The 12,176-nt window shown below is 49.0% G+C and overlaps 1 protein-coding gene across 2 annotated transcripts in view; it reads left to right on the top strand.

Annotated features, from left to right (window-relative positions):
* Positions 1 to 12,176, top strand: part of ANKRD11 (ankyrin repeat domain 11) — a 141,417-nt gene that overhangs the window by 126,581 nt on the left and 2,660 nt on the right. For both annotated transcript variants that reach the window (XM_030457533.1, XM_030457532.1), the window contains 4 exons: positions 1,057 to 1,260; positions 3,056 to 3,198; positions 3,603 to 3,750; positions 4,510 to 11,243. In XM_030457533.1, the coding sequence (XP_030313393.1) occupies positions 1,057 to 1,260; positions 3,056 to 3,198; positions 3,603 to 3,750; positions 4,510 to 11,243 (7,229 nt within the window). The remainder of the gene's footprint in view (positions 1 to 1,056; positions 1,261 to 3,055; positions 3,199 to 3,602; positions 3,751 to 4,509; positions 11,244 to 12,176) is intronic.

Genomic DNA, 12,176 nt, shown 5'->3' with positions numbered 1-12,176 from the left:
TCCTCAGACGTGTGGGCAGATGGCTGGGAGCTCACAGCCAGAGCTTCTCAGGCTTCTCTGAGCCCAGCCCTGGCACCGCCAGGCAGCTCTGGAAGCTGCTCACTGGTGGCGAGATGAGTTGCCCCTCTTGGCACGGTGCAGGGGGGCTGACACACGTGCCCCATGGGGTGGGATGCTGGAGCTCCAACAGGGCTCTGCTGCCACTGCTCGTCCTTCTTCCAGTACAAGGCAGTAGCAGAAGAGTTCCCAGGTGATGAATCCAGGCCACCCCCAAGCCTGCCCTGAGTGCAGGGAGCCTCCTTCACATCAGAACCTCATGTTTTCTGCTGGTGTCTCAGGCTAACTCAGTGAAGGGGCTTTGTGAATAAAGTTAAAATATCCTCTGTGGGGTTTTACTAATGTGTCTTCTTGTGGAGAAGGGGGCAAGACATGGAACCAGTGCAGCTGTAACTCGAGCCCCAAAGCAGCTGGAATGTGTTTACCACGGGTTTTGTATTTTAGTAATTTTTATCTGTTGCATACATGACCCCCCTGGGGTTTCAGTGCTGTGGGTATGCACACGTCTGCATCCTACACACAGACACTGCTGCTTTTAGCCACATACTTTGTTGTTCTTAACACTGATCTGGCTGCTTACACTGCTGTTATTCGGGGAGAACTAAATGGCAAAAAGCTGTGTAGTCGTTCAGAAGTTCTCCCAGGAAATGTGCAGCTTCCTCCCAGGGCTGTCAGACCTCACATGTACTTGGTAAAAGGCCACATCCCTCAGGAACTGAGGTTTTCAGGGTAAGGAGCTGCATTGTCTGCTCCTAAATCATGGGATTGCCTGCAGCCTTCAGCCAGGACTGCAGTTCTCTCCAGTGGGCTTTGGCAGCCTGCAATTAATATCTGCATTATCCACACAGAGGCTTTTTCCTCTGTCTTCACATGGATTTCAGAGGTTGAGGCGCGGGGTGGCGAGCGCTGTGGGGTGAGGTGAGCCGCGTGGCACGAGCTCCCTCTAAGGGCTTCCTGGTAATGCTGAGGTTCTGACTCTTGTTTCTCTCATCCATGCAGTTGACACAACACCAAAGCATCCCTCTCAGTCTACAGTTTGTCAGAAGGGAACTCCTAACTCTGCCTCCAAAACCAAAGATAAAGTAAATAAGAGAAATGAGCGAGGAGAGACTCGGCTGCACCGAGCTGCCATCCGAGGAGATGCCCGGCGCATCAAGGAGCTCATTATCGAGGGTGCAGATGTCAATGTGAAAGACTTTGCAGGTAACCAGCCCACGGAGCCCAACCTTTTCCCACCTGTTTGCACGTTCCACCTCCTAGAATGGCTCCTACCAGAGAAAATGGTTTCTTTATAATACAGGTTTGGTACTTGGGAAGAGGGGATTAAGCGGAAGTCATGATTTTTCCCTCCCTCTGGGGAGGTATAAACTCTTGCTGTCCTTTTTTTTTTAAAAAAAAACACCTACTACATGTTTGTCAAAATAATAAATCCCTGAAAAACATCAGTTTGGGAGGTAAATTCTCAGGCTGCCCTGAGTGCACTCCCACTCAGAGTAGGGATGCTGGACTGGGCTTGATCCTCAACCACCCCCAGAGCTTGATGCTCAGCTGTGACCAGCACCTGCTGGGCTCTTTTGCCTCTCACATGGATGTTGTCTTGGAAGAAGTTTTGAGGGGAACTTCCAGCTGGAGTTTCAGCTCTGTTTTATTGGAAATACAGGAAAGGATGTGCACAAAAATACTGGAAAGAGTCAGATGTTGTCACGGCTCCCAATTTGAATGCCTGATGCCTACAGATCTCTGGAGTTTGTTTTTAGGTACCAAACGTGGGGGTGCAAGGTAAAAGGTAAGGTCAGGTTCTAGCCAGATATCTGAATTAGAGGAAATACTGACTGTCCTGAGCTTCAGCTGAGGAGCAGCACCTCCTCCTCCTCCTCAGCAGAGCTGCCAAGCTCCAGTTTCTCCTGGTGGGAATGGGGAGAGGAATAACAGCTGGAAAGAGGCCATGAGATGATGAACAGGGCCCTTCATGCACCCCTGGACCACTGGTGGGGCTGAGTTAGCATGAGGCAGCCTTCCTTCCAGCACGTCCCAGAGCTTGACTTTGCTCTTTGCCATTCTGTTTGCACGATTTTGGGACTATAAATAGCTCTGCCTGTGCCTCTGCCTGGGTGATTAACATCCCCCAGTAGCAGTTGTGATTAATTCTGGTCACAGGTGCCCCTTTTCCATGCTCCCAAGTTTTCAAGGTTTAACTCTTAGTTAGTAAGTTAGTTTGGCTCCTAAGTTTCTTAGAAGAGATGTTTCTGAAAAGTAAAATCACTCGAAAGCAAATTGGTTCTGCCCAGACTCAAACCAGGAGGTGAGGGAAGGTGGGATGAGCTCCCACCACATAATCAGCAAAACACTGAAGGAGCCACACACATTTGCTGGGAAACTTCAGATCAGTTTCTGCTTAAAAATACTCTGTTTGAACGTGATAAAATACTCCATTCCATGTTCTTCAGAGGTTTGTTTGAGAACTCGAGGCAGGGTTACTGTGGAGACCTGCTGGTTGGTTCCTCCCAAGCTGGGGCCTGTTTTGCAGTGCTGTGGCTTCGTGCTTTGGAGAGCACACAAAAATATTTGTGAGGACTGTGTGTAGGATGTTTCAGGGTGATATCTGCAGTCCAAAGCTCAGTCCTGAGCTGGGCAGCAGCGTTTTCTTACAAAAGAGCTGGAAGGGGAAGGGATTGGAGACCTTCGTTCCACATGGTTTTGGCAATTCTCTTAATTTCCTTCATAAAACTTTGCTTTCCTGTTTTCTGGGCCTGTATCCGTTCTGGCAGATGATCCAGAGGGAGAAGTGGGATTCATTCAAGTACCACCCATTTGTAGTAAGCATGGCAGAGCTGCAGGTGCCTTCCTGCTGCTGCCATGGGCAAACAAGTCCATCTTCTTGGCCACCAGAGCCCTGAGCACACCAGGACCTGCAGCATCTGTAGGTGGAGGTTGCTGCTGCCTGTCCCTGACTCTCTCCATGGAGGTGATGGACATCTGAGTGTCCCTTTCCTTGCAGGCTGGACGGCACTGCACGAGGCGTGCAACCGGGGTTACTACGATGTCGCAAAGCAGCTGCTTGCTGCAGGTGCCGAAGTCAACACCAAGGGGTTGGATGATGACACCCCCCTGCACGATGCAGCCAACAATGGGCACTTCAAGGTTGGTTTTTGCTGGATTTCATAGCTGGGTTTTTAGTGAGATGATTTTTTTTTTATGTTTCAAGCAGGCGACTGTGCAAATACAGAGATCCTGCTTGTTCTGTTATTATTTGCTGCTGAACAGGCAAGAATTTCCCTGCTCTGGTGCTGCATAGTGTTTTACTTGGTGTTCCCCCTGTGTGTTCATTCTTCTTCTGGATTAGAGAATGGCTTTGTGTCTTGTTCTCCCTTCTTTCCTGCCCAAGTTGGTTTGGGTTGCTGGGTTTTGATTCCCTTCTTATTGATGATTGTTGGTACCAGAGGACAGCTTGAGGGCATCCTCCTTTTAGTTAAGTATGAAATTTGTACAAAAAGACCAGAATCAAAACATCATAAGCATCTTCAAGCTTCAATTTCTATTTTCAGGTGGTGAAATTGTTGTTACATTATGGAGGAAATCCTCATCAAAGCAACAGGAAAGGCGAGACACCTCTCAAAGTAGCTAATTCTCCCACCATGGTGAACCTGCTCCTGGGGAAGACCACGTACCCCTCTAGCGAAGAGAGCTCAACAGGTGAGATTGACTTCTTGTGAACGTCAGAGTGATGGTTGTGGTCTGCCACTGTCTGTTAATGCAGAAACTTTAAGAGGACAGTGATGTTAGACTCTTGTCAGAGAATATCTGCATGCTACTGCCACAGTCAGGAGTCCATCTGTAGCTGTAACCCACATTCAGACAACATAACTCCCAGCCCTTAGCTCTGGGAGCTCTAGATGGTTGCCCTGGAAGCCTACGTTGAGATCACTTGCCTGGTGCAGTCGAGATGTAGGATTGGAAACCCATGCAGGTAAATGGATGTCTTACCTTTGAAATGTTGGGAATATTTCAGGTTGTGTGGAGAGAGGAGGAGGTTCGGGTGCATGACACTCGCCTGCACCAGTGCTGATGTTTCAAGGTGTACTCCTGAGCTGTTTCTCCACCAAGTGCCTGCTAGAGCTTGTCCCACTTTAATTAGTTCCAGTTGGAGTTCTAGTCTTATGGGGAGTCTTGGCCTGTCTGCATGCAGCCATAACCCTGTTAAAAAGTTCTCCTGATAGACCCAGGGTGTTGTTTTGAGGAGCAGGCGGTGCAGGTTTGAGTGGCTGACTGTCCCCTTCTAAAAGATCTCCCAGGCAGGCATTGCAAAGCTGTCAGCTGCAAGCTGAGCAGAGGCTGGGTGAGGCAAAGGGGCAGCAGGGCCGTTTGCAGGGCCTCACAACTGCAGCAGACTGATGATGTTCCCTCCCTGAAGCTCCTCACAACCCTTAACACGTTGTTCTTCTCTCTCTGCAGAGACCTCAGAAGAGGAGGATGCCCCTTCCTTTGCTCCCTCCAGCTCCGTGGATGGCAATAACACAGACTCAGAGTTTGAGAAGGGTTTGAAGCACAAGCCCAAGGCCCAGGAGCCCCCCAAAACCATCACCCCGGTGAAGGATGAGTATGAATTTGATGAGGACGATGAGCAGGACCGGGTCCCGCCAGTCGATGACAAACATTTACTGAAAAAGGATTACAGAAAAGAGACTAAAGCAAACAGTTTCATTTCTATACCCAAAATGGAAGTGAAAACTTATACTAAAAATAACACAATTACACCAAAGAAAGCTGCCCACCGCATCCTGTCGGACAGCTCGGATGAGGAGGAGACCAGCGTTGCTGTGGGCACGGGGGAGAAGCTGCGACTTTCGACCCACTCGATATTGCCCAGCAGCAAGATTCGGGAGCCCCCCAGCACAAAGCCACAGAAGGAGAAAAGCAAAGTAAAAAAGAAGCGGAAGAAGGAGACGAAAAGCAAAGAGGTTCGGTTTGGCAAAAAAAATGACAAGTTTTGTTCCTCTGAATCAGAGAGTGAAAACGTGGAGAGTGAGGAGGATGATAGAGACTCTCTTCAGAGCTCTAGCTGTGTAAAGGACTCCAGGCTAGTGCTAAAGGAATCCTCCTTGTTTAACTCTCTGTCTGCCTCATCAACCTCTTCTCACGGGAGTTTAGCATCCCAGAAACATAATCCCAATCTTACAGAACAGCACTCCAAGCACTGGAGGACGGACAATTGGAAAACCATATCTTCTCCAGCTTGGTCAGATGTCAGTTCCTTATCGGACTCCACCAGGACGAGGCTGACGAGCGAGTCAGACTACTCGTCCGAGGACTCGAGCTTGGAGTCCCTAAAGCCAGTCAGGAAGAAACCAGAGCACAAAAAGAAAAACCCCACACACAACACTGTTTCTGAGAAAAAGAATTCATTCCATAGCAATGTGGATGGAGCAATTCCAAAGCTGGACAAGGAGGGGAAGGTTGTCAAAAAGCATAAAACAAAACACAAACATAAAAACAAGGAGAAGGGGCAGTGTCCCATCAGCCAAGACATTAAAATCATCAAAGCATTTTCTTTTGAGTTTGAGGACTCTAAACAAAAGCCTGAGAAAGGCTTGATAGTAGAGACAGAAAATCCAGTCGAAAACAAGTTGAAAGTGTTAAAGCATGAGCGAGAACACAGCAAGAAGGAGGAAAAGCTCCCCAAAGCTAAAGCAGAGGAGAAGGAATGGTTGTTTAAAGATGAGACTGGAAAATCCTCGAAAGAGGAGAAATCATTAAGAAAACTCAAAGATGGTAGTAAAGACATGAGCAAATCCTTCAGAGAAGGATTAAGTAAATCAGAAAAAGAGAAACCTGTCAAGGAGAAATCTCCCAAAGAGGAGAAGCTGAGGATACACAAGGAGGAGAGAAAGAAGAAGTCAAAGGACAAGCAGTCAAAATCCGAGAAGAAGAACGAGCTGAAGGAGGAGAAGGTTTCTAAACTAGAGAAAGATAAATCCTTCAAGGAGGAGAAAGAAAAATGCAAAAAAGAAAAAATTTACAGGGATGAGTCTGGGTTTGAGGAGTTTAATAACAAAACCCAGTTTCCCGAAAACGAGGACACGAAGTTCAGCCTTTCAGATGACCAGCAAGAAAGGTGGTTTTCAGACTTGTCTTCTGATTCATCCTTTGATTTCAAAGGTGAAGATAGCTGGGACTCTCCAGTAACAGATTTCAGGGAGATTAAAAATGACACCGTGGCAAAACTCATCATAGAACCTGTGAAAGAGGAAATTAAAGATAAGAAGAAGGAAAATAAAACAAAAGAGAAGAAGGAATACAACGAGAAACGAACCGAAAAGGACACTTTCTTAAAGAAGAAAGAGAGGGACTATGTGGAGAAAAGCTCCGAGAAGAAAAAGGACCAAACAGACAGACACAAAGGTACCCCTAGTTATTTGCCTGAAAAAGATAAGAAGAGGAAGGATTCTGCAGAGAGTGTCAAGGAAAGGAAAGAAAAAGATACGGGTGAAACCAACAAAGACAGGAAAGATTCCTCGGATGGCTCTAAAGATCGAAAGGACAGCAAAACAAAGCAGGAGGAGCCCTATCGAGATGACTTCAAAGAATATGGCTGTGAAACATTCTTCAAGGATAAGTCTGACCCCGAATTTAGTGGTAAGGCTCTGGAGAGTTGGGAGAGGCACCATTCTGGGAAGGAAAAAGAGAAGAAAGATGCTCCCGATAAAGAAAAAAAAGAAAAGGTGAAGCCAGAAAAATACAAGGAAAAATCCAAAGAAGGAGACAAGGAGAAAAATGAAAAAGTTGCTCCTGAGAAAATCCTGAAGGAGAAAGAACTAGAGAAGAGCTTCAAAGAGAAAAAAGAAACAAAAGAGAAATATAAAGACCTGCACAGTAAAGAGAAAGAAAGGAAGAGTTCTTTCGACCAGGTTAAAGAGAAGAAAGAGAAAAACTTCTCTGCCGATCGAGAGGACTTCTCGGAGAAAAAGGATGAGAAGAAAGGGAAGGAGAAAAGCTGGTACAGCATCGCAGACATCTTCACTGATGAGAGCGAAGATGAGAGAGATGATTACAGCTTGACTGGGTTCAAAGTGAGTGACTCTGGTGGGAGTGACATGCACCGGCTGGACAGTCTGCAGGAGAAGGAGGAGGGCACAGCCACAGAGAGGGAGCTGTACCCCGACAAACACCGCAAGTACTCCTCTGACCGGCAGCATTCGGGAGAGAAGCAGAAAGATAAGGACTCCAAGGAGAAGAAAAAGGACAAAGGAACATCGGAGGGGGGAAAAGAGAAGAAGGAGAAGAGTTCCTTTGAGAAACACAAAGAGAAGAAAGATAAAGACTCAACGGAGAAGTACAAGGACAGGAAAGACAGAACATCCGTCGATTCCACTCAAGAGAAGAAAAACAAGCAGAAGCTCCCAGACAAGGTTGAAAAGAAACACGCCAGTGAAGACAAGGTGAAAAGCAAACATAAGGAGAAGCCAGATAAAGAGCATTCCAAGGAGAAAAAGTCATCGAAAGGAGGGGAGTCGGAGAAGAGCCTGCTGGAGAAACTGGAGGAGGAGGCTCTGAATGACTATAGGGATGACTCCAATGACAAAATCAGTGAGATATCTTCTGACAGCTTCACAGATAGAGGGCAGGATCCAGGACTGACCGGCCTCTTCGAGTCTTCTAACCTCTCTCTTACTGATGCCAACGAAGAAAAGTTTAAGGACTCTCTCCCTTTACCCTGCTTGCAGGACAAACTCAAGGAGAAGGAGAGACACAGACATTCCTCATCTTCATCAAAGAAAAGTCACGAAAAAGAAAAAGCAAAGAAGGAGAAGACAGAGAAAAAGGAAAAAACAGATGAATTCAAAGACTCCAGCAGCAGAAAGGATTCAGCTCATTACGAAAAAGATTTCTCTGTGGATGGGGAGACTTTTAGCACTTCCTACAACATGAAGGGAGAGGCTGATGAGGAGCCAGAGAAAAGCATTGATTACTTGTTTTCTGAAAAGAAAGATAAAAATGATTCTGAAAGAGAACTGTCAAAGAAGGCGGAAAAAGAAAAGACTTATGGTTCCAGCACCATCAGCACAGCTAAAGAGAAAAAGAAGCGAGATAAACACAAGGAGAAATGGAAGGAGGAAAAGGAGAAGCACAGAGACAAACACTCAGATGGTTTCTTTAAACATCACAAAGATGAGCCAAAGTCAACACTTAAAGACAAGGACAGTCCTCAAGTTACCACCTTTAAAGATAAATCAAAGGAGGACAGCCTCAAATTCGGCGACACCAAACTGAAGGAGAAGCTCAAGGAGAACCAAGATAAAGACAAATCGGAGTCAATAAAAATCAGCAATGGGAATGAAAAAATAACCCTCTCCAAAGACAGCGGCAAGAAAGATGCCAGGCCAAGGGAGAAACTGCTGGGAGATGGTGACTTGATGATGACCAGCTTTGAGAGGATGCTGAGCCAGAAAGACCTGGAAATTGAGGAGCGTCACAAGAGGCACAAAGAGAGAATGAAGCAGATGGAGAAAATGAGGCACAGGTCAGGAGACCCCAAATTAAAGGACAAACTTAAAAGCTCGGAAGATGCACGCAAGAGGAGTCTGGATCTGGCAACAAAGAAGCCCTTGGCACTGGATAATCAGCTCAAGGACAAGAAGCTTTCCAAGGAGTTGGGTCCCCTGACTCCTATACTGTCACCAGAGAACAAGGCACAGCCTGCTGTTGGGACAGACTCCAAGGACTGGATAACAGGTCCTCAGCTGAAGGAGATCCTCCCAGCCTCCCCCAGGCCGGATCAGAACAGGCCCACGGGAGTCCCCACCCCAGCATCCGTTGTGTCTTGTCCCAGCTACGAGGAGGTGATGCAGACACCCAGGACTCCTTCGTGCAGCAATGAAGACTACACAGACATGATGTTTGAATGCGCTGACTCGCAGCACTCGCTGCCCATATCCACCATGTCCATGAATGCCTGCTCTCCATCCTTCTTCGACAGATACACCAATGTTTCCAGTGGGCTCCCTGAGAACCCAAGTCAGACCCCAACCCGCACCATACCCTCCACAAACCTTTATCGTTCCATCTCAGTTGATATCAGAAGGGCACCTGAAGAAGAATTCAGCGTTGGAGATAAATTTTTCAGGCAGCAAAGCGTTCCAGCCACATCAAATTATGACTCCCCAGTGCAGCATATAATGGAGGAGAAAGTTCCCCTTCCTTCTGTTCCTGCTGAGAAGTTCCAGTGTTTATCTCCTGGGTATTACTCACCCGATTATGGGGTCTCATCACCCAAGGTGGAAGCTCTGCATTGTGCTCCAGGAGCTGTCAGCGGGGTCGTCCAGTCGCCTGAAAGTGTCTTCTCTGGTTTACAAGCCAAATCCTCCCCCTCACACAGAGATGAGTTGCTGGCTCCTTCAGTAGAAAGTGCTCTTCCCCCCGACCTTGGCATGCCCTTGGATACCACCGAGGAGCAGCAAGCTACTGCCTCCATCATGCCACCAGAATCCACCTACTTACCTCCAATTGAGGAAAACCATTTCAGTTCAGGTATGCCAGAACAAACCAATATCGAGTGGGACAACCCTCCTGCCAGGAATCCTGAGGCCGCCATTCCTCCCAGCCTGATGGGCAACCCCTCAGAGCACTCTGTCACCTGGTCCATGGGCTCTGAGCTCCTGATGAAATCTCCCCAGAGGTTTTCCGAGTCCCCTAAACCTTCGCTCTGTTCCCTGGAGCCAATTCATCCCACGCCAGTCGCCTTCATTCCCACAGAGACTCCCTACCCCATCTCTCCCATATCTTACCCCCTGTCGGTGTCTGAACCGGGGCTGGAGGAGGTCAAGGAGGATGCTGAGGAAGCAGTTCCAGGAGAAGTCGCCAACACCGAAGAGCAGGCACCGTACATGTCCCCCACTAGGTTAGACACATTCTTCAACAACTGCAAGCCTCTTCCAGAAGAAGCACCTGAGATACCTCCAGAGCCCCCTGGTATGCCAGCAGAACCTCCTGCAGAAGTTGTCACTGCGCCAGAAAACAATTATTTGGAAAACAATAACGCGGCTCCGGCACATACAGAGGAGGCTGTAACATGGCCTGATCCCTTCACCAACACAGAGGATGACTTGGACCTTGGTCCCTTCTCTCTGCCAGAGCTGCCACTCCAACCCAAGGACGTTGCAGAGACCGAGATGGCAGAGGCAGAAGCAGTAGAAGAAGGCCCGGCAGCAGCTTCGGAAACGAGTGCTGGGGTGATGAAAGCATCTGTGATAACATCTGGTGAGCCCGAGGAGCCCCCAGCCAGCCAGGCAGCTGCTGTCCTGCCCGTGGAGACAGAGCCACAAGCAGAGGAGCAGAAACCAGAAGTGGCTGCCCAAGAAGTCACCTCAGAAACGCTGAGCGTAGCCGAGGAAAAAGGAGGAGCGGAGGACTCGGAAGCGCAGGTTTTCCAGCAGACCCCGTCCGAGTCCTCTCAGGTGGAGAGCAAAGAGGTGGAGGCCGTGCAGGAGGAGCTGTCTTCTTCAGGTGGGGTGGCAGAGAGCAGCTCCCAGACCTGTCCCCCGGCCGTCACCACCGCCGAGGGCAGCGTCTCCCAGGAGGGGGCTGCAGCACGGGGTGGGAGCCAGACCCCCTCCTCCCAGGCAGATGCACCTCCGGGCAACACTCAAGCAGAAAGCGTTGAGCCGGCACCAAAACCAGTAGCAGAAGCTCCCAAACCACCCAAAATAGAAGAGATTCCTCAGCGGATTACCAGGAACCGGGCTCAGATGCTCGCCAACCAAAACAAGCAGAACGCTGCCGCTTCCGAGAAGGAATTTCCTCCCGTCTCCGCGCCCGCCACCCGTGCCAAAGGCCGCATCACGGAGGAGGACGATTCCCAGGCCCAGCACCCCCGCAAGCGCCGGTTCCAGCGCTCCAACCAGCAGCTGCAGCAGCAGATCAACACGTCCACCCAGCAGACGAGGGAGATGATCCAGCAAACCCTGGCAGCTATTGTCGACGCTATAAAACTGGACGACATCGAACCTTACCACAGTGACAGGTCCAACCCTTACTTTGAGTACCTCCAGATCAGGAAAAAGATCGAAGAGAAGAGAAAAATCCTCTGCTACATCACTCCCCAAGCTCCCCAGTGCTACGCCGAGTATGTCACCTACACGGGCTCCTACCTGTTGGATGGCAAGCCTCTGAGCAAGCTCCATATTCCAGTGGTGAGTCACCTTCTCTCTTGAAACCGCAGCAGCGGGGACTGTCCCCTCCCTTGCTGTTCCAGGCACAGACAGGTTGTCCCCTGGGCTGTGCCCCAGCTGTGCTCAGAGATGCTCGGGGTGACAAACCAAAGCCTCAGTCAGTGGGCACTAAAGGCAGCCTCTGAAATGCTGTGTTCTTGCAGAGAAGACCTTGGGGGATGTCCTTAGGAACCTGAGATTTGTTCAGGCTTCTGAGCAGGTTTGTATGAATCCACTGGACTGGATCTATCCACAGGATAGAGAACTGTAGGAAACAAGATGACTTTTAACTTGTGCTTTCGTTTTCCCAAGCTCTTGATGTCTGACTCACTGGCAGCTCTCACACCGTGGCCATGGTGGGGTCTGCATTTCTCTACTGTGCTGCCTGCATGGGCTCCTTCATACAAATCCATTGATAAGGCTGCAGGCAGGAAACTCCTGGAGAAGGAGGGTCCATGCAGGCAGCCACATCAGGCCTCCTTCCCCACTGTAGGCAGGGTGAACCACCCCACCCTGTGGGCATTCCTGTTGCACTGCAGTCCATGCTTAGAATGATAGAATCACCAAATCATTTGTGTTGGAGAAGACCTTTAAAGATCATCAGGTCCAACTGTTAACCCACCACTGAACCATATCCCTCAGCACCACATCTGGCAGCATCAGTTACTGTTGGCATGAGTTAATTTGTGCTTCATCTGCCCCAGCACCATTCTGCACATCGACTTGTGCCTAACTAATGCAGAGAATTAACCCTGTTGGGCAGCTCAGGCTGTTACTGAGGAGCACCTTGCTCCCCAGGAAAGCGTGGGACAGATGAGGACACAGGTGCACAGCCCAGGCTGCTTGCAGCAGTATCATCCCCTTTGTCAGATGCTCTCAGGCCCCTTCATCACAGAATCATTAAGGTTGGAAAAG

Source organism: Calypte anna, chromosome 11, assembly GCF_003957555.1.
Source record: "Calypte anna isolate BGI_N300 chromosome 11, bCalAnn1_v1.p, whole genome shotgun sequence".
NCBI classification, from domain to species: Eukaryota; Metazoa; Chordata; class Aves; order Apodiformes; family Trochilidae; genus Calypte; species Calypte anna.
This window is presented reverse-complemented; position numbering and strand designations above follow the sequence as displayed.